This window comes from Macaca mulatta, chromosome 1, assembly GCF_049350105.2.
Source record: "Macaca mulatta isolate MMU2019108-1 chromosome 1, T2T-MMU8v2.0, whole genome shotgun sequence".
NCBI lineage: Eukaryota > Metazoa > Chordata > Mammalia > Primates > Cercopithecidae > Macaca > Macaca mulatta.
This window is the reverse complement of record NC_133406.1, coordinates 106099238-106121069: the sequence shown is the minus strand read 5'-3', so window position 1 is coordinate 106121069 and position 21832 is coordinate 106099238. Positions and strand designations below refer to the sequence as shown.

Here is a 21832-nt window from a genome sequence, read left to right as displayed (position 1 = left end):
CTGAACGAGATCACCTAAGGAATCAGGATAGATTAAAAAATGAGTAAGTCTAAGGACTGAACCCAGAGACATTTTCCATTGCTACAAAGGAATACCCAAGATGGGGTAATTCATAAAGAAAAGAGGTTTATTTGGCTCATGATTCTGCAAGCTGTACAAGAATGGCACCTACATCTGCTCAGCTTCTGGTGAGGGCTTCAGGAAGTTTACAATCATGGCAGAAAATGAAGCAGGGGCAGGCATGTCACATGGTGAGAGACGGAGAAAAAGAGAGAGGCGGGAAGGTACCAGGCTCTTTTAAACAACCAGGTCTCACATGAACTAATAGGGCAAAAGCTCACTTATTACCATGGGGAGGGCAACAAGCCATTCATGAGGGATCCACCCTCATGACCCAAACACCTCCCACTAGGCCCCATCTCCAACACTGGGGATCACATTTCAATGTGAGATTTGGAGGGAACAAATATCCAAGCCATAACACTTGGGAAGGAGAGAACCAAGAGAGAGTAGAGTCTCATGGGCCAACATGTCTCAAGAAAGAGGGAATGATTAACTACCAAATGCTTTTAATTAAATTTTATTTTACAAAGGCAGTTACTTTCTAATTCAACATAGGCTTTACTTTCATTTTCAGTTCTTCTCTAGATGTTTTTTTGGTGGGATACCCCCAGGACTTTTCACTGATCTCATTCCACCCAGTTCAGGTCTCTTTCCATTTCATAATAGTTTCTCTCCATATCTTCCCAGAAATCTTGTCATTTTCAGGAATAAGGAAAGCTGAGACATGAAACAAGAGTAAAATTGTTTGAATGAGAATGAAAGATCTGCTCCAAAATCACTTCTAGGTCAATTTATACAGGATATCTCATCTCCATCCTCATTCTGTTTGCCAAGATTTTCAGGATTCATACTCATGGCACTTTAAAACTACTATTTCTGCCATTGCCACATTTGTACTAGTATGGTGCACAAATGGGTGATACCTCGTAATGGAGGTATTACTGGGTTTGAGGTCATCATAATACTTTAGTTGATATCTTGGCTGTGATAATAAAATGCTGTGTAATTTTGGGGAAAATACCTCTCTGGTTCTTAATAAAATAAGGTCAATATTAGTAAACAAGTTGTCAACCTGTGACCCAAGTTAGAAAAATGTCTTGTTTGCAATTATGGTCAGACATTATGCTCAGTCTCTTATTAGTTCTCATTGTTTGCAGATTCCTTTGGATTTTCTATGTCCACAGTGATATGGTCTGAAAATAACAATTATTTGTCTCTCTTTCTAATATAGTTACATCTTCTTTATTTTTCTTGTCTCGTTGCTTTGGCCAAGATACCAGTTAATTAATAAATTCTATCAGTGACTAGAGAAATCCTTATCTTATTCCTGACTTTGATACTATTTCTTCTAAAGGTTCAGCATTAAGTATGATGTTTGCTAAAGTTTACTAAAAATTTTTGAAATTATGAATCCATATTTAATTTTATCAAAGTTTTTACTATGTCTTCTGAGATGATCATATGTTGTTTTACATTTAATCAATGTGATGGACTATGCTGATAAATTTTGGAAATATTGGCCCATTCTCACATTCATGGGATGAATGCTATTTAGTCATGGTGTGTTTTTATATGCCAATGGCTTTGATTTGCTAAAGTGTCACTTAGGATCTTTGCAACTATGTTCATGAGTGATGCTGGTGTGTAATTTTCTTTTCCTGTATTTGCAGGATTTGGGTATCAAGGCTTCTTTTAGACACATATGCCCTCACTTTTCATGTGCTGTGGATTTCTACAATGTTTCTCACTCACAGAAATTTTCACCTTAGTTTTGAGCAAGGCCATACATTTTAATACATTTGAAAATGTTTTATCTATCATTACTGTGTTTTTCAAGTCCACATTGATTCGTTTTGCCACTTGACATGAAGTCTTTTTTAAAAGATTTCACCATTATTTCAATCAAGTCAGTGGAGAGAATGGATATAAAAACATGTGATCAGACATGAGAAATTACAGACAAGATGGAGTGAGTGAATTTATCTCTATTCTTGCCACTAATTACACATTTTAATAAAACCCTGGACATAATGTATAAAACACAAACACAAGAAGATTCTAAACAGTTGAGAGACGACGTGGTGGCAAGGGACCTCTGGACATGAGGAATGACATGACAATGAGTTACCTGTGTTTTCTTTTTGACCCCTGTGTATTCTAGGCTGTGTGCTAGATAAGAATATAATCTAGAAATGTCAATCCCAAGGATTTTCTGTTCTCTCTTGCCAAAAGACTGGAAAGGGGACTGCTGGAATAGAAGCCTTTAAACAATAATCACCATATTCTAGCCAAACACCAGGTGGAAATACCGGACACACACCCCTACCAGCAAAGGCCAAGTGGAAAACCTATATTTAAACCCCCTACCCCACCCCTTGGCAATAAGGAATAATCCCTCCCCACTCCCCACTCCCCACTGGGGTGACATCAGAAGAGGCTAAGTAGGAAGACTGAACCTCCACTCCCTCCCTGAACAATGAGGCACTCCTCCCAGTTCTTCCTTTGGGTGGTGTCAGAAAAGGCCAAATGGAGAGTCTGGATTTTTACCACTGCTCAGCAGTAATGTGGTCCCCTACCTTATCATCATGGTGTCAAATTTTACTCATCATAACAAGAACCAGGACAATCTCGACTTGAATGAACAAAAGGCAAGCAACAGACACCAAAACCAAGATGACACAGATGTTAGAATTATTTTACAAGGATTTTTAAGAAACCATAGTAAAAATGCTTCAACTAGTGATTATGAACACATTTAAAACAAATAAACAAAAAAACCTAGAAAGTCTCTTAAAAAAGAATAGAAGATATAAAGAAGAACCAAAGGGTAGAATTGAATAATACAATGATTGAAACGTAAAACTAATTGAATGAGTTTAATGAGCTTAATAGCAAAATGGAGGCCAGTGTCAGTGGCTCACACCTGCAATCCCAGCACTTGGGGAGGCCAAGGTGGGTGGATCACCTAAGGTCAAGAGTTCAAGACCAGCCTGGCCAACATGGCAAAAGTCTGTAGTCACCAAAATATAAAAATTAGCCAGGTGTGGTGTTGGGTGCCTGTAATCCCAGCTACTCAGGAGGCTGAGGCAGGAGACTCTCTTGAGCCCAGTAGGCAGAGGTTGCAGTGACCCGAGATCGCACCACTGCACTCCAGCCTGGGCAACACAGCGAGACTCTGTCTCAGAAAAAATGAAAAAATAAAAAAATAAAAAATTTCAAAGTGGAGATGAAAAAGTAAAGAATCAGTGTACTTGAAGATAAACAATAGAAAATGCCCAATCTGAAAGTGTTCAATCTGAAAGTTTCAAGTGTTGAAAGAAAAAGAACTGTTGGCCGGGCGCGGTGGCTCAAGCCTGTAATCCCAGCACTTTGGGAGGCCGAGACGGGTGGATCACGAGGTCAGGAGATCGAGACCATCCTGGCTAACACGGTGAAACCCCGTCTCTACTAAAAAATACAAAAAACTAGCCGGGCGAGGTGGCGGGCGCCTGTAGTCCCAGCTACTCGGGAGGCTGAGGCAGGAGAATGGCGGGAACCCGGGAGGCGGAGCTTGCAGTGAGCTGAGATCCGGCCACTGCACTACAGCCTGGTCGACAGAGTGAGACTCCGTCTCAAAAAAAAAAAAGGAAAAGAACTGTCAACCATATTACCTGATCTGGTTCTCAATGAATATAGACAATATATTTAAGTGAATCTCAATCTAAACTTCACACCTTACATTAAAACTGGATGATACATTTAAATGTAAAACATAAAACTATAAAACTTTCAGGAGAAAACCTTTGGGCCCTAGTGGTGGGTAGAAAAATAACTGGTAAGTCGAATTTCACCAAAATTAAAATTTTTGCTCTGCAAAAGACCCCTTAAAAAAGATGAAAAGACAGGCTACAGACTAAGAGAAAATACTTGTAAACCTCATATCTGACGAATGACTCATACCTAGAACATACAAAGAATTGTCAAAACTCAACAGTAAAAAAATAAAGAAAGAAAGAATCTGATTATAAAATGGACAAAAGACATAAATAGACACTTCACCAAGGAGGATGTGGATATATAGATGGCAGATAAGCACATGAAAAAATTTTCAACATTATTAGGCTTTAGAGAAATGCAAGTTAAAACCACAATGAGGTATCACTGCAACACTTATTACAACAGCTAAAATATAAAATAGGAATAAACCAAATGCTGATAAAGATGGGGAGCAAATGGATCTCTCATAGATTGCTGGTGGCAAAGATTTTACTTTATTCACTCTGAGAATAATTTAGCAATTACTCAGTCTCACACGTCTGTGGCGTGACCCCTCCCAGCTCTTTAAAAATCAGCTGGGGAATAGGTCTGAGTAAGACTTGAGAGGGAAGTGAGTTCATTTCGGTGGCTGACTTCCAGAGAGCAATATGGCTGGTTCCCCAACATGCTTCACCTTCATCTATATCCTTTGGCAGCTCACAGGTGAGTCCAGCCGGATTCTCTTCCACTCTCCTGCTCTCCTGTCTACCCCATCCTGAATAGTTCCAGGTTTCTTGTTCCACTCTGGGCCTCTGGCTCAACTCAGGAGGCTCTGTGTTCTCATCTAACATTTGCTTTTCGCCATCCTCTGATCTCTGAATCTCAGGTCAGGAAGAGACTAGAGGGAGGGCAAAAAATGACTCTGAGAACTGACTCCCCTATTGACTGTCCCAGGGATGAAGGAGCTGAAGGTAGTGGTGCTGGGTATCAGAGACCATTTTTCTAATTCAGGTTCTGCCATGAGTTAGATAAGGAATGTTAACGTTTTCCTGGGCCTCGGAAACTTTATCTTCTAGCCTTCTCTCCTTTTGAGGCAACTTTAAGAACAAAATGGTACTGTACAGGTATGTATTTATTTACTTATAAATGTATTTATAAAACCGGTTATGCATAACAGTAATATAAACGGAAAGAATCACTTGAATTTTCTTTCCTTACTCAAGCAATCTAATCAGTCTCTACTTAGAGAACCATCTCATACCATAGGCACTTTATGTTTAAGCCCATGGAGGACAGAGGTCGGTTCTGCACCTGTCACTGGCATTCTAGTCTTTGAAGATTTTTGTATCCTAAGGGCTCTCAAAAAGGATCAGGAGCCCCATAAGTGAGAAATATATCTTCTGTCATCAATCTCATGGAGTACTACCATGAGATCACCCTATGAGGACTTCACATAACTGCTTCATTATGTGTATCTGAGCCTGCTTGAAGTGATCTGCCCAAGACCACGCAGGTGGCTGGTGCCCCCAGTACTTTCCCCTGCATCATCTGGCCTCGCTAAGTGGTCAGCATCAGCAGACTCTTACCAGCTTTGAATTCATCAGAAGTTTGTATTTTTGGTAAGTACCTGGGTCTAACCAGGTGGTTCTGGAACAGGTTCTCACTTTAAAAAAAGCACTCCCTGAACGGAAATGATGAGCAAAAATGGAGCTTGAGGGAGATAAGGTGGAGGGGTTGGGGAAAATGACAGAGATTTTGAAAGCCCCAGGTGTCCACTTGAAACCTATCGGTGAAAGAGCCAAGTGTGGAAAACCTGCCATGCAAGTCCCCCTCTGCCCTGCTCCAGAGGCTGTGGGCAGCCTGTGTAGTGCCCCTCCTGAGGCTGAAAGGAGACAGAGATTGTCCTGGAACTTCCGGTCTGCAGGGCAGTGGAACAAGTCCTGGCCCTGGACAAGCACATCCTGGGTTTGACTTAGTAGATGCATTATTGTGGGCAAATTACTCTTCCCCTCTGAGCCTTGCTCTTCTCAGGTGTGTAACAAAGAATGAAATCTAAGTTGCAGAATTATTGTGACATTTTAAATGACATATCAAATGCAAAATAATTATTAAAATAATCACTATTTATTAAGTTACTACATCCAAGGTGTTTTTCATACCACCTCCTCATAAGTCTGTAAGACAGATGTCATTATCCCTGTTGTATAGATGAGGAAACGTAGGCTTAGCAGAGAGATCATGTTTCCTGGGCAAGATAACACAGTGTTTAAAAGGTAGCCAGAGACTGAGTTTTCAAAGCGAGTGCTCTTTTAATCACAACAAGCCATTGGTCACTGGACCTGGCACCAAAGAGATGCTCACTACATGTGCATTTGAGCTGAAGCTTCCTCAGGGAGTACGAGTTGGGGTTTCTTCCTTCACCAGGTACATAAATCTGAGGTAGAGACTGGAAAGGCCCCAGAAGAACAGGTAGCTCTGTTTCTGGGATATGGGTGTACCAACAGGGGGCCACCCTGGCTAAACTCAGAGGGTCCAAGGAGCAGCTCTCATGGCCTCAGTGTTCTCATCTGAAAAATGGGCACAGTAATCCGCCAATGATTCGATGATACAGTAATGTTGAGGAGACAATCAATAAAAAGAAAACAAAAAAGTGAGTGAGGGGAATTAGGAGAGTGTTGAAAAGAACCCGAATAAACAAGGAAGAGGGGGCAGGTGATGAGTGAGGAGCAGAGTGGTGAGCAACGTACATGTGAGTGTGGTAGGCTAGGGCTAGAGTGATGGGAAAGGTGCGTGGTGAAGTGGGAAATTTTCAAGCCTCTGTCTGTGGCTGCCTTGTGCGGCATTGAATTACACTGCTTTTTCATTCGTTAAGGAGGACTTGAGTAAAGTGCAATAGATTTCAAACTACTTTGGGGTTTTTTGCTTTTGTTTTTTTAATCCATGGTTTCCTTTTATGAAATGAAATGTTACACAGAAAAAAAAAAAACAAATAAATGACTCCAATGTATAGAGTTGAAGTCTCTCTAACGGAGGCAAGTCCCATAGCCTCCTATCCTATGCTCACCCCTTAAACCTCCTCCTGAGCTCCCAAGAAATACACTGAGGCACTGCCACAGCCTCCAAAGGTGGCAGGGGGCACAGTCTGTAAAATCCTGCCTTAGGAGCCTTGGCTGTTAATCCTGGCCTTCCTCTGGTTTGGGAAACATCACCATAATCTTCTGAATATCAGCCTTCTCATCTGTGAAATGAGATCAGACTAAGTAATCCCTGATACTCCTCCCAGCTCTGAGATGCTCTGGTCCATGGTTTTCATGAGGAGAGTGCCACGACACACTGGTGCGTTTGGACAGAGGCACCAAGTGTTCAGAGAAGTGCTTGGGGACGGGGCTGGCAAGCAGGAGGCAGGCTTTTCTACTCTCCCCTCCCCCCAAGTCTTTCTGCTATATCACCATCTCTTGGTTCTGGTTGCACTGATAATGTATGTTCCTCATAATTGGGTTCCTTCCCTCCACTCAACTCGTGAGACTCTAGGGGACAGGACAGGGGAGGAGATGACAACCAAGAGGAAAGGAAGGTGGCAACGGGCAGGACCTGTTATCCCTTTCTGTTACGGAGGACATCTTACAGCTGACTCCCCCTGATGCAAAGACATCTGAATCTTGGCTGGGGCAAAAGACAAAGGGTCTCCTGCCCCAGCTCCCTCTACCTCCAAAGGCAGGCAGGGGATGTAGTGGGGAATGCTCACGGCCATCTTAACTTTCTGGTGGCTCACTTTGCTGAGAACCCATCCAAAGGCATTTTGGGATATCTCTGTTTCTCATTTTTACCTATCTGTGCAGAAATAAAACCAAAAGATGGGAAGTCTTCTCAAGGCCTGACTCTTATGCTCCCATTTCCCAACCTTGTCACCTGCCTCCCACCTTTTTGTTAGGCTACTCTGTACTTCTCAAAATGCTTTCAAATCCGTATTCACACTTCATCTTCCCTAAATGCCTGGAAACTAAATGTTGTTATTTATTTCCCGTATGAGGGTTCGAAACCAAAACTTGAAGTGGTAAATGTTGAAGCAGTAGTGGAAACCACACAGACCTCTGAGGCAGAGGAACTAACTCCTCTTCCCTCTTCCAATGTTTCTTCAGTGGGGCTTTAGGAAAGTCACCCCACTTCTCAAAACTCCAATATCCTAATTTATAAAGCAGGGCTTAAGCTCTATCTCACAGGGCTGTTCTAAGGATCAGTAGAGAGGATGCCCACTGATCTAGCTTACAAACCGCAGCGTGACACCAGGCGTTTGCTGCTGAAATTATGATTACTGAGGCACAGGAATGGACCCAAGGTCCTGACTCCCAGTTAGGCCAGAGCCCTTTCTCCCTCTGCCACATGCTGGAGGAGGAGAAGCCACCTCTACCCCCTCTCTGGGCAGGACTTGGTGACACCATCATTGGGTGATCTGGCCTCTAATCCTGTGGACCAATCATTAGCTAATCCACAGCAAAATGATATATCCAACAACCACCCAGGAAGGATATTTCTTTCCGGAGAATTTAAAGTGTTAGTGAAGTGAAATTAGTGGTAAATTTTCAGGGGATATGTGTGAGGAAGAGTTGGAGGCTTCCTCAGGGAAGAGCTTTAAACTAGAATTTACGGGGTTTGAATAAGATTTAGATGAACAGAAAGGAGGATAAAGCACAAACAAGAGTGTGAGGTAGAAAGTGAGCTGAGGATCAGGGGAGGGAGGAGGCCGGGATGCCTGTGTGGTGGCCACATGTGAATGGTAGTCCCAGCTGCATATCTTTCCACAGCAATACATTGTCATCCTGGCCTTATACAATCAACCCATGTCATGTGACACTCCTGAACTAATTACCGTACAGGAGAAGGGCTACCACCTGAACTGGGTAACCCAAACCTTTTGGCTTCTACGGAATGAGGAAGGAGTAAAATTGATGTAAAAGAGGCAAGTTACAACCTTATGACTGTCTTGCTCCCCAGTTATACCCTCGGCTCCTAAACAATGGGAACTAAATAAATTCTTATTAAAAGAAGGAATGACTGAATCTGACAAGTGTGACCTGCTTAGATATGGCGAAACTCCATAGGGTCACACACTGCAGGTGCAAAACCATCACAGAAAGAAGAGCTTCAATTCAGCCTTGGATATCTGAAAAAAGAAGTGTCTTGTTTCTGGATCCCTTTTCATAATCAACTGGGAAGTAGAAGCAAAACTGGTTAGGACTCTCCAACCCTGCCCTGTCCTCTGGACCCACATTCCGAGAATGGCATGGAGCTACTGTTTTCTTTCATTACTCCTTGTCTCACCCTGAAGATACACTTAAGATAGAACAATACACTCCATCTATAGGCTCATGTTGGTAATTTGCCCTGCGTCACTCTCTAATTTTATTCTAACAAGAAACAATTAATTTGGCGGCATTTTCTTATATCCCACACAAGTCATGTCCCTTGGCATTTACCCTGAGAATACAGCACTATGTGTGTGCAAGGGTGAAAAGAGTAATTGCACACATGCTAGCAACTAAAGCCACATGCTTGTAGTTTTGGCACTTCCTCACCTTAAATATTGCTCCAAAATGAAATGTGAAAATGAAATTACTTGAAGGTTGCCCTAAGTGTAGAAATTGCATCCATTTGGGGCCAAGTGATACCCAATCTTTATTTGACTTCAAAATATTCACCCCTTCCATCTCTGCTGTTGAAGTAGAAGAACAAATACATTCACTGATCAAAATTTCAGAATAAAATTGATTTTGTCTGTAACATTTCCTGGCACTATTTGACTTGACACTCCTAAAGATGAACAGAGAGAGCAGTCGAAAAACCATCTCGGCCTTAATATTGAAGAAGCAGAGAGAATAGTTTTTTAAAAAAATCAGATTACTTAATGCGATGATTTGATAAAAGCTTGAGTAATCCAAAGTATATACGTACCGACTGATACATTATAGGGGGGAAAATGTTTGAAAATAGAAATCAGCTCCTAAAAGATACTGATTCCTCTTCTTGGGTAAGAGATAAATTTAGCAAAACATTGCCAGAGACTTCAGATCTGTAAGCAATGGAGTGGGTCACCCTTTGGTAGCATCAGATTTCCTCCCCCTGGGGCACTGGTAGAGCAGTTTATGCTTGAGGGAAGGTCACCAAAGGACAAGAAGGGAAATTATGCTTCAATGGCGCCCAAGGGCTTTGAATTTGACACTAGAGCCCCTTAGGGGGATGGAGAAGGGGAGTGAGGGAGAAGGCTAGAGCTGGTACAAATGCCAGGTGGCCTTCAAATTGAGCCACAGTGAAAAGAGTACAGGTCCCAGAGCTGGAGAGACATTGGGTTAAATCCTCAAATCATCACCTGCTAGCTTTGTGCCCTTGGATAAGTTACTTAGCTGTTGTTGTTTGTTGTTGTTTGAATCTCAGTTTTCTTATGAAGTCAGGAGTTAGCAATTTTTTTCTGAAAAGGGCCAGAGAATAAATATTTTAGGCTTTGCAGACAATAAAACATGGTCACAATTATTTAACTCAGTCTTTGTAGTGAAAAAGGATCCATAGACAATATGTAAATGAAAGAGTATGGCTGTGTTCCAGTACAACTGTATTTACAAAAACAGGCAGTGGACCAGATTTAGCCTGGGGGTTATAGGTTGCTGATCCTTGTGTAAAAAGGTCAAAATGCCTAATTTGCAGGATTGTTTTGAGTGTTAGGCATGCTCCTTACAATAAACGTTTGGCCCAGAATAAACATTTAATACATGACAACTCATTATTTGGAAGCCCTTGCCAAGATATTTGATTTTAACAGGGACCAAAGAAATGTCTCTAATGAAACAATTTTTGATATCTGGATATGTCCGTATAGGAATTTGTCTTTTTACTAGAAAAGACATGAGTTACATCAGTACTGGAGTAGAAGAAAATACTGTGTCTAAGAGAGCAGGCTGTGAAATGAAACAGAGCCTGGATGCTTGGTCAGTCTCACAGGGCCAATTAGACACAGGAGACACTGTATGTAAGGCTCACAGTAGTTTTAATTTTAATTTCTTTTAAAATCAGAAGAGAAATGAATACAGCAATAACAATAACAATGACTATATAATGAATCCAGCCTGGATCACGTTCATTTTATACCAACACAGTCATGAAATATGATTTTTAATATTTGTTATGGAAGAAGGACCAACAAGGTCAAAAGCACATAGAAACCACAAAAGTCACTATGTAGTCTTGCAATAGCATCATTAGAACTGTCAGGATCCTATAGCTTGGCTGTTTTGTTGGCTTTGCTTCTTTCATTTGTGCTTTTCATGGCTGAATTAATAAAAATTCCATTTAAAAATTTCAACCTGACACTTTATGTTAAGAGGCAGAAGGGGAAATAACTTTGGGTTTTGCACTTTTAAGGAGAACACCTTTGTTGACAGCTGATGTGAGACCTAAGTTCTTGTCTACTTAGTTTAAAAGAATTTATATGAGAGACACACAGCAAAGGAAATGCAGCATAGAGTAATTGATTGCAAAAGAAAAAGAATATTTTGACAGTTAAGTGCAGAAAAGACAGTACATCCTGAGAGAGGGAAAATTCAGGGCGGGCTGCTTGTAAGGATGAGACAGCAAAGACTGGCACTGGGGAGACTCCCTTTATGGGAATCTTACATGATTCTTCATAAAAGGGTGGAAAGAAGTGTTACTAGTAACCATGTTCTTGGTGGTCTTCTGGGTGGACATGCACGGTAGCTATACATGCTTCTTCATAAACCTCGTATCTCATTAGCATCTTAAATCTCCACCCATGGGTGTGTTTTTTTACTATTATAATGAGCAACGGGTCAGTTTGAGGACAAGTAAAATCAAAATCCACATTCTCTCTACAGAGGAAAGTCCTCACCGAAGATAGTTTTGCTTAAATGAGCTCAATTACAATGTGAATGCTGAGGCTTATTGTATTGACTGTAGGGTCACCAGAGTTACTGCCTCGAACACTGTTACTTCCTTCACTACCTACCCTACTTCACCTTTAAGGACTTAGTTTTTGTATTTCTATCAGCCTTGAATAAGTTCTTTTCATTTCTGCTATTTAGTTTTCTCATCTATAAAATATGCCCTTCAAGGTCTTGACCCTGTGGGTTTTGGTGTGTACTCTGCCTCTTACTATGTGGCTTGAGTAAGTCATTTACCCACACTGTGCCTCACATTCCTGATCTGTAAGATAGAGATATAAAGAATGTTTCCTCGAAAAGTTGTTTTAAGAGTTAAACAAGGCTGGGTGTGGTGGCTCATGCCTGCAATCCAGCACTTTGGGAGGCCGAGGCGGTCAGGAGTTCATGACCAGCCTGGCCAACATGGTGAAACCTCATCTCTACTAAAAATACAAAAATTAGCCAGGTCTGACGGTGCACACCTGGAGTCCCAGCTACTCAGGAGGCTGAGGCAAGATCATCACTTGAACCCAGGAGGCGGAGGTTGTAGTGAGCTGAGATTGTGCCACTACACTCCAGCCTGGGCAACAGAGTGAGACTCTGTCTCAAAAAAAAAAAAAAAAGTGTTAATCAAGATTATAATTTGTGCTTTTAAACTGCTAGTCCCAAACTAAATTCTCTCACTGCTCTGTGCTATTCCCAGAGGCTGTCTCTCCAGTTTAATAGGTAAGAATAAGATGACTTACTCCCCACACCTGTTTACTAGTAGTGCTCAGCCGGCCACTTCTGGAAGTTTCTTCAGCAGACATTCTTAACTGTTTTTCACCTACAACCACATAACCAGTGATGACTTTTTATAAGTCATACTTTCTGGGAGTGAACTAAGATTGTTGTGATACATAAATTTCTACTATCAATGCTTCCATATGAGCACTTACGTAACAGGGTAACATGTAAGGGACCTTCATATGAGGTTCCAAAGGCTTTTCCAGGAGCTGGTTGTGTCGGACTGAGTGGGTGTCTCAGATCTCTCCAGGACCTAAAGGGGATGAGTAATTGGTGACAAGGACAGGGAATCAGGCTTATTTTATGGTTCTCTGTGTTTATAGGGTCAACAGCCTCTGGATCCGTGAAAGAGCTGGTCGGTTCCATTGGTGGGGCTGTGACTTTCCCCCTGAAGTCTGAAGTAAAGCAAGTTGACTCTATTGTCTGGACCTTCAACACAACCACTCTTGTCACCATACAGCCAGAAGGGGGCCCTATGATAGTGACCCAAAATCGTAATAAGGAGAGAGTACACTTCCCAGATGGAGGCTATTCCCTGAAGCTCAGCAAACTGAAGAAGAATGACTCAGGGATCTACAATGTGGAGATATACAGCTCATCCCTCCAGGATCCCTTCACCCGGAAGTATGTGCTGCGTGTCTACGGTGAGCAGAATCAGTTCCAATGGTGGATGGCTGCCTTGGTGAGGTGGTGAGCTCCTTGACATGAGAGATGTTTAAGCAGAGGCTGGATAAACACTTGGCAAGAATGTGGGAGAGGGGACTTCTGCATGAATGAAGTAGATGTAACTGACCCCTGAGGTCCCTGCCTACTCAGAGATGCTATAAGAAGCAGCGTGGTGCAGTGGATGGCTGATATGTGCAGTGGCCATAGCATAGATCAAGATCAAATGCTGGCTTCTTAATTTAGTCACATGACCTTAGCCAAGTTATTTAATTTCTTCAAGTCTTAGTTTCCATATCTGTAGTGGGGAGGAAAGCAATGCCTACCTTAGGAAGATTTTTGGGCAAAGTATAGATCACACCTCTTTCTCTACAGATTACAACCAACTGATAAATAGATGCAAGAAGGAGGGGATAAAAATATCAACATTATTTCTGGTAAATCTAGACAGGAAAAATGCTTCTTTTCAATTCTGGACCTTGGCACTCATCCAAGGAAGTTAAAATTACAAAACAATGACTCAAACATCTACAAGAAGAATAGCTGCCTCACTCATTGAGCCACAATATCAGGGACATTAGGAGATGGGCCTTCAGACTTGCTTGTAAGAGGTAGGCACACCTCCTACACCTGATCCAGGTGTGTCTTCCATATAGACATGGTTGAAGGGAACGAAGATATGTATTCTGCGGGCTAACTAGTCAGGGGAGGAAGGAAAAGGGCAAACCACATTTGAACTGCAATCTTTAACGTCTCAAACCCATGAGTAGAGAAAGGTAAACGATGAATGTCAGACTCTTACCATCTCACCAATGAACCAATTACTCATTCTCTGAGGCAGGGGAGTGAGCACAGGGTAGAGAAGGGGGCCAGAAGGGCTACTCCAATACAATTTTCTCCTAGAGAGTAAAGTAAACTCTCCTAGAGAGTAAAGGGAAGCCTGAGGACAGAGACTAGGGAACCTCTAGAACAGATAATATTAGCAGACATCTAACATGCGTCTAGCACAGTGCTTGCCATGTGGCTATGCTTAGTAAATGGCGGTTATATTCCGATTGCATTATTATTTCTATTGTTGTTATTGTTGTTGTTATTATATAGCTGTGGTAAAGCAGACCTAGATAGTTCTCTTTTCCAGATAAGAATGAGGATTCTGCTCTGAATTACTGCTTTCTCTCCAGTCGGAGCTCCCAGGGAGATTCAGGTCCAAGGTATCCAAGGTTAACTTAGAGAATGGAGAGCTATAGGCAGAGTTTCCACCTCTGTTTGTCCTTCCTCTTTCACAGAGCACCTGTCAAAGCCTAAAGTCACCATGGGTCTACAGAGTAATAAGAATGGCACCTGTGTGACCAACCTGACATGCCGCATGGAACATGGGGAAGAGGATGTGATTTATACCTGGAAGGCCCTGGGGCAAGCAGTCAATGAGTCCCATAATGGGTCCATCCTACCCATCTCCTGGAGATGGGGAGAAAGTGATATGACCTTCATCTGCACTGTCAGGAACCCTGTCAGCAGCAACTCCTCAAGCCCCATCCTTGCCAGGAAGCTCTGTGAAGGTGACTGCCTCTCCTCCCTCCACAGGAGCCTCTGCCCAGGACCTACACCTTCTTCAGCTCCTAGCCCCCATGGGAACAGGCACTTTATGGAAACTGGAAGCCACTGGGTGGTCACCAGGCTGGGAGGAAGGTGGCAGGTGCTCCAAGACCTGGGTCGTTTTCCTGAACTGACTTTTCTCCCTTCCCTGTGCCTCCAACCGTTCTCTCTTTGAAGGTGCTGCTGATGACTCAGATTCCTCCATGGTCCTCCTGTGTCTCCTGTTGGTGCCCCTCCTGCTCAGTCTCTTTGTACTGGGGCTATTTCTTTGGTTTCTGAAGAGAGAGACACAAGAAGGTAGAGCACGTACTATTTTTGTCCTCACCCACATTCATGGTTTTCTCCTTCATTGATTCAACAAGCACATATAGAGCTGTGTGCCAGACTTGGCATGAGGTATTGAAGATGCAGAGATGAAGAAGCCACAGTCTCTGCCCTCAGGAAGCACACAGTCAGCCTGTACTCCTTAGTTCTGGAGTAGAGAAAGTGCTGGAGGTCTTTCCTGAGGACACAGTTCTCTCAGTTCCCTTTCCAGGACCTGTTTCTCTCCTTCTCCCAGAGGGACATACTGATATGGCTCTTGTGTTGATACAGGCCCCACACTGCTGACTCTGCACCCCTGACCTGGGAGGTGATGGCCTCCAACTCTGAGGTCCCCACAGACCAGAATCCTCTAGTCAATCTTTCCTATCCCTATCCCTATCAGAGCCCACAAACCACTCCCACCCTTTCCACAGGATCAACCCAAGACCTAGCTTTACTGCCCACTAGACACATGGCTCCTGGGGAAGCCTTTCCCTGTCTCTCTCCAGTTGCACCCCATCCTGTGTTCCTAAACCCTGCTGATTGGTCTTCTGAGTTCCCACTGTCCATGTGGGTGATGGGGAGGGACATAACATCAGTTGGGTATGACTTGCAGACTTTGAAATCTCCCTTCCCTCCTGGAAGCCCCTCTGAATGTGTCTTTGACTTTCTCTACTTCCCACTTTAACCACCTTGATGGAGAGATCAGGAAGTGAAATGATGAGGGTGGCCAATTCATCCTGTTTTGTTTAGATTTTCCCAGTTTTAACACTGAAAGTCCTATTCAGTGTTACAAGGAAAAAACCCTTCCGTTACAAGGAAACTGGGATGGTTGGTCACCCTACGTGGGTCATCCAGGAGAAATGGTGGGCCAGTGGAAGTGGTGAGTGGTCGGAGACGTATCTTTGATTCTCTCCCAACTTGTTTTTAGAGTCCATTGAAGAGAAGAAGAGAGCGGACATTTGTCGGGAAACTCCTAACATATGCCCCTATTCTGGAGAGAACACAGAGTATGACACAATCCCTTACACTAATGTGAGTCCCTTCTAATCTTTCCTGGGGACTGATCCTCTCTCTGAGGCTCTCCTTGTGAGGTTTTTCCATGGATTTGGGCAACATGGGAAGGAAGAGGGGAGTGAGGATATATAGCCTTAAAACTCAATGCACCTGTGCCTCCTGCAAGTCTTCATGGATTCTCTTCTGTGCAGAAGAAGCTGGTGGTCTCTGGAGCACCTGGTTCTGACTCGTAATGCTCATGCTGTGGTCTATGAAATCACCTGCTCCCTTCCACAGTTCATAACGGCCACACAAAAGGCCAGATTCCTTTTGCATAAGGGAGTGGGTAGAAGAGTGTGACTTTGACAGGATGTTTGAATCATGGTATCAGAAGACTTCTCTAGAGATGCCTTTTCTTCTGAAATGACTCAAGGAGCCATCAGAAGGATCGGGGCATCTGTAGTGACTCTGGGCCCTGAATCAAGGCATTGCAGGTGTAGGTCACTGAGTGAAGTGAATGAATACAAATGCAATTCAAAGAAAAGTCTCCAAAAAGAAAATCATAATAATGAAGTTTAAAGAAACTCAAATAACAAAAGACAATTTGGAGAAATGAAATAAGTAGACAACTTCAAAAGGCTCCTCAGGGCCAATTCCTGCAGCCCAGGCTGGGCTAGCTCTTTAGAGGTCATAGAGCCCTTTACCACAACGGCCTGTTTAGCGAAGAAATAAAAATACTTTGAAGCCTCAAAACCCCAGTTTTACTCAAAACTTTGGTGTCTCTCAATCAGGTTGCATCTTCCTCATTTACCTACAACATTTACTTACGTTTACCCTCTACAAAGAGGAGACATTACCAAAGGCATTAGTATTGTGAGAACTCTTTCCTTTATCACAAAAGAGGCTGCTTTATGCTCCATTTAACTGGTTTAAGTCAAAATTTATCACTTTATCACTATGTTCTTTCTTCCCCTGCTTAAGATATATCCCCAGAGGGCTGCAGGGCTGCCCAGGATGTTCAAGAACAGGCTTAGCCAACCCAGGATATTTACCTCTGATTGGGAAGGAGTTTTGGTTATTGTTGTTCTTGTTTTGTTTTATTTTGTTCCGTAAGTCATCCTTACTGATTTTCTCCAAGGGCCCTTTGACCGTTGGGGAAGTTTATTTGCAACATTAGCAAAATTATTTCAAATTATCCTTTAATCCTTTTAGGAGACTTATAGCTAATGAGAGAGAGAGAGAAAGAGAGATCTTATGTATTTTTGAAATTCATGTAAACACAATACAGTTTAAAAATAATGTAATGGCTTCCTGAAAAAAGTTATCAAAAATTATTATAATAGCAGTCACCAACAAGAGAACTTCCTACTGCCCTTCTCTGTTCCAGAACCCTCCTTTTCCTCTCACCATCTCCTCCCATCTCTGCTTTCCTCTCTCTGGATTCTGAACGTCTCTCTGGCCTTGTCTATGTGAGTCAGGATGTGGGTGATGATTTCTTTTGCTTGTTGTTTGTTTTTAATAGAGAACTATCCCAATGGAAGACGCAGCAAATACACTTTATTCCACTGTGGAAATACCAAAAAAGGTAAGAAGCTTTGAGCTGAATTTCATCTTAATGGTTCCATTTCTTTTCCTGCTTCATGTTTAGGTCAAAATTTCTTGGACCCAGGGATCTCATACTCTCTGGAATTAAAAAGTCCCCTAGTAGTTCCCCATTCCCTTTGCTTAGGGTTATATGAGAACATGGGAGATGGAAGAGAATTGTGTTTTAGGCATCAAATTGGGTAATCTGGAACAAATAGAGTAGGAAAGAGGTTCTAGATAGGAATAACAGAGAAAATCAAAAGGCTTCTGACTGAAGTTACAGACAAGGAAAAAGACCATGGCTTAGGTTGCGCAAGGAATGAAGAGAGGAATAACTGGGGAGAAGACTCCAGCTTGCTCCTGAGAAACCAGGAAACTGTAGGAGGGAGTGATTTCTACTTTTCTCCCATGGTCCAACTATGTTACATCTGGTTTGCATCCTCCTCTCAGTTAAACTACTAATGCAGTAGCTTTAACGCTTATTCCTTCACAGGGTATGGTTGGCAGCAGTAATGGTGCCTTTCTGTCTCCTTTTTCTTCCTCTCCGAAACAGATCCAAAAAGATAAGAATCATTAAAGCAGTTTGCTTAGTTATAGAAAAGGTTGGTTTAGTGGATTATTACAAGGAAATTTCAGTTCGTTAAGCATTCAGCAAGATAAATATGGGTTAAACCTAAAGAATAGTTTCTCTAAGCTAGGGGTGATTAAGATTAAACAGTGGGAGCCAGCATGGCAGCCAATTTGGGTTGGGTAACCTTGGAAATAAAGTTTCCTGGATGTCAGGGTCTCCATGGAAGATCCAGAGCCCTGCTCACCTCCCTCACTCTGCTTTCTTTTTGTCTGTCTTCAGATTGAAAATCCCCACTCACTGCTCACGATGCCAGACACACCAAGGCTATTTGCCTATGAGAATGTTATCTAGACAGCAGTGCACTCCCCTAAGTCTCTGCTCAAAAAAAAAAAACAATTCTCGAAGACAATCAAAAGAATTCACTGATTTGACTAGAAACATCAAGGAAGATTGAAGAACATTGACTTTTTTCCAGGATAAACTATCATTGACGTTCCTTTAGATTTAAGAGTTCATAATTCCATCCACTGCTGAGAAATCTCCTCAAACCCAGAAGGTTTAACTACCCCATCCCAAAAATGGGATTGTGAATGTCAGCAAACCACAAGAAAAGTGCTTAGAAGTGTTCCTATAAAAATGTAAACGCGGCCGGGCGCGGTGGCTCACGCCTGTAATCCCAGCACTTTGGGAGGCCGAGGCGGGCGGATCACGAGGTTAGGAGATCAAGACCATCCTGGCTAACACGGTGAAACCCCATCTCTACTAAAAAAATACAAAAAGTTAGTCAGGCGTGATGGCGGGTGCCGGTAGTCCCAGCTGCTCAGGAGGCTGAGGCAGGAGAATGTCGTGAACCCCGGTGGCAGAGCTTGTAGTGAGCGGAGATCGCCACACTGCACTCCAGCCTGGGCGACAGAGTGAGACTCTGTCTCACAAAAAAAAAAAAAAAGTAAATGCAAGGTCACACATATTAATGACAGCCTGTTGTATTAATGATGGCTCCAGGTCAGGGTCTGGAGTTTCATTCCATCCCAGGGCTTGGACATCAGGATTATACCAAGAGTCCTATTACCAGGAGGGCAAGAAGACCCCAGAAAAGTCCAGCAGAAGCAGATGCACCTTACAAAAATGGATGTATTAATTGGCTGCATGAACTATGTGCCCGGCACTATGCTGAGCTTACACTAATTGGTCAGACATGCTCTCTGCTCTCATGAAATTGGCTCCAAATGAATGAACTACTTTCATGAGCAGTTGTAGTAGGCCTGACCACAAATTCCCAGAGGGCCAAGTGCGGATCCACAGGACTTGAAGGTCAAAGTTCACAAAGATGAAGAATCAGGGCAGCTGACCATGTGTGGCAGATACTATAATGAAGATGCAGAAGTGTGCATGGCCCAAGGACAAGGACCTCCAGCCAGGCTTCATTTATGCACTTGTGCTGCAAAAGAAAAGCCTAGGTCTTAAGGCTGTGCCAGAACCCATCCCAATAAAGAGATCAAGTCTGAAGTCACATTTTAAAGCCAGTATAGGAGACTTGGAGTCAGGTAGTAGAGACTGGTGGGGCACATGGGGCGGTTGGTACTTGCAAACCTTTAAAGATGGTTAATTCATTCAATAAATATTTATTAAGAATCTATGTGGCCAGGTGCAGTGGCTCACACCTGTAATCCCAGCACTTTGGGAGGCCAAGCTGGATGGATCATCTGAGGTCAGCAGTTCAAGACCAGCCTGGCCAACATGGCGAAACCCCATCTCCACTAAAAATACAAAAATTTTCTGAGCGTGGTGGCACGCACCTGTAATCCCAGCTACTCAGGAGGCCAAGGCAGGAGAATCACTTGAACCCGAGAGGTGGAGGTTGCAGTGAGCTGAGATCGCACCACTGTACTCCAGCCTAGGCAACAAGAGCAAAACCCCATCAAAAAAAAAAAAAAAAAAAAAAAAAAAGACCCTATGCTAGGTCAGTCTCAGTCTGGCACATCCCTGCAAACACAGAGCTCACCATCTCTTATACTTAAGCAAAAAACATAGGAAAGGGGAAAGGGGGATGGCTGCTTTTGATATGTTCCCTGACACATATCTTGAATGGAGACCTCTGCACCAGGTGTTGAAAGTGTTGAAAAACTTAAAAACAAATGCTTGTTGGGCAAGAATGGGATTGAGAAATTGAGAATTATCTTCTCTCGAAAAGGCATTTTGAAGGAATTGAGCCAGATCTTTTTCTCTTACTGCAAAACCGTATTGTAGTAAAAAAGTCCTTTACTATCTTAATAAAACAGATATTGTGAGATTCACATACAAAAAGATGCATTATTTTGCTATTTGCAATAGTGAAATTCTGGAAACTGCCTAAGAACCTGACCACCACAGGTGAAGGCCTGTTCACACACAGACATTAAGAATTATGGGTTAGGCTAGGCACAGTGGCTCACGCCTGTAATCCCAGCACTTCGGGAGGCCGAGGCAGGTGGATTACTTGAGGTCAGGAGTTCAAGAACAGCCTGGCCAACATGATGAAACCCTGTCTCTACTAAAAACACAAAAAATATTAGTCGGGCATGGTGGTGAGCCCCTGTAATCCCAGCTTCTTGAGAGGTGGAGGCAGGAGAATTGCTTGAACCCGGGACGGGGAGGCTGCATTGAGCCAAGATCACGCCACTGCACTCCAGCCTAAGTGACACAGCAAGACTCCATCTCAAAAAAAGAATTATGGGTTATACTCAGCATCATGAAATATACCCATGTAACCTACACATGTAGCTTCTGAATCAAAAATAAAATTAAAAATAACAAATTTTTAGCACTTGCCTGTAGTCCCAGCTACTCGGGAGGCTGAGGCAAGAGGATCTCTTGAACCCAAGAGGGGGAGGTTGCAGTGAGCCGAGATCACACCACTGTACTCCAGCCTGGGTGATAGAGTGAGATTCTGTCTCAAAAAAAAAAAACATTGTTTAAACAAGAACTATGGGTTGGCTGGGAGAGGTGGCTCATGTCTGTAATCCCAGCACTTTGGGAGGCTGAAGTAGGAGGATCATTTGAGCTCAGGAGTTCAAGACCAGCCTAGGCAACTTGACGAAGCCCCACCTCTACAAAAAATACAAGAATTAGCCAGGCATGGTGGTGCATGCCTGTAGTCCCAGCTACTCAAGAAGGTGCTGAGGTGGGAGGGTCACTTGAGCCTGGTAGGCTGAGGCTGCAGTGAGCTATAATCGTGCTACTGCACTCCAGCCTGGGCAACAGAGTGAGACTCTGTCTCACAAAACAACAGCAACAACAACTATGGGTTTTCAAGTTAGACAATGTTATGACATCACAAATATAAAAAGTAGAATGCAAAATTTAATGTGCTATATGATTACAGCTGTGTTTTAAAAAAAAAATCTCTACACGGAAAAATTTAGAAGAAAACATCAAAATAGTAACACCAGTTGTTTAGGGAGGGCGAAAGCTTAGGTGGCTTGGTTTTTTCCAATTTTTATTCATTTTCTGAATATTCCTTAATGAGAAAGTATGTATTACATAATAGAGTAGAGGAAGTTTTAAATAGATGTTCAGTGAGAAAAAAGAGGTGCTACCCACTTCGTGGGGTTGAGGGGAAAGTCTGAGACCC

At 42.8% G+C, this 21832-nt stretch overlaps 1 protein-coding gene across 11 annotated transcripts; it reads left to right on the top strand.

Moving 5' to 3' along the window:
* Positions 1 to 4244: 4244 nt before the first annotated feature.
* On the top strand, positions 4245 to 20526 carry SLAMF7 (SLAM family member 7). 11 transcript variants are annotated; one of them, XM_001117618.5, is made up of 7 exons: positions 4245 to 4521; positions 12833 to 13153; positions 14459 to 14731; positions 14946 to 15065; positions 16003 to 16106; positions 17590 to 17652; positions 18502 to 20526. In XM_001117618.5, exons 1-7 carry the CDS (start codon positions 4467 to 4469, stop codon positions 18571 to 18573), a joined length of 1008 nt encoding a protein of 335 aa, XP_001117618.2. In that variant the 5' UTR covers positions 4245 to 4466; the 3' UTR covers positions 18574 to 20526. The 11 variants fall into 11 exon arrangements, with proteins under 11 accessions (XP_001117618.2, XP_077796423.1, XP_077796432.1 ...); XM_077940311.1 differs by having other exon boundaries at positions 4426 to 5417; XM_077940297.1 differs by lacking the exon at positions 14946 to 15065 and having other exon boundaries at positions 4250 to 4521.
* The last annotated feature ends 1306 nt before the right edge of the window (positions 20527 to 21832 follow it).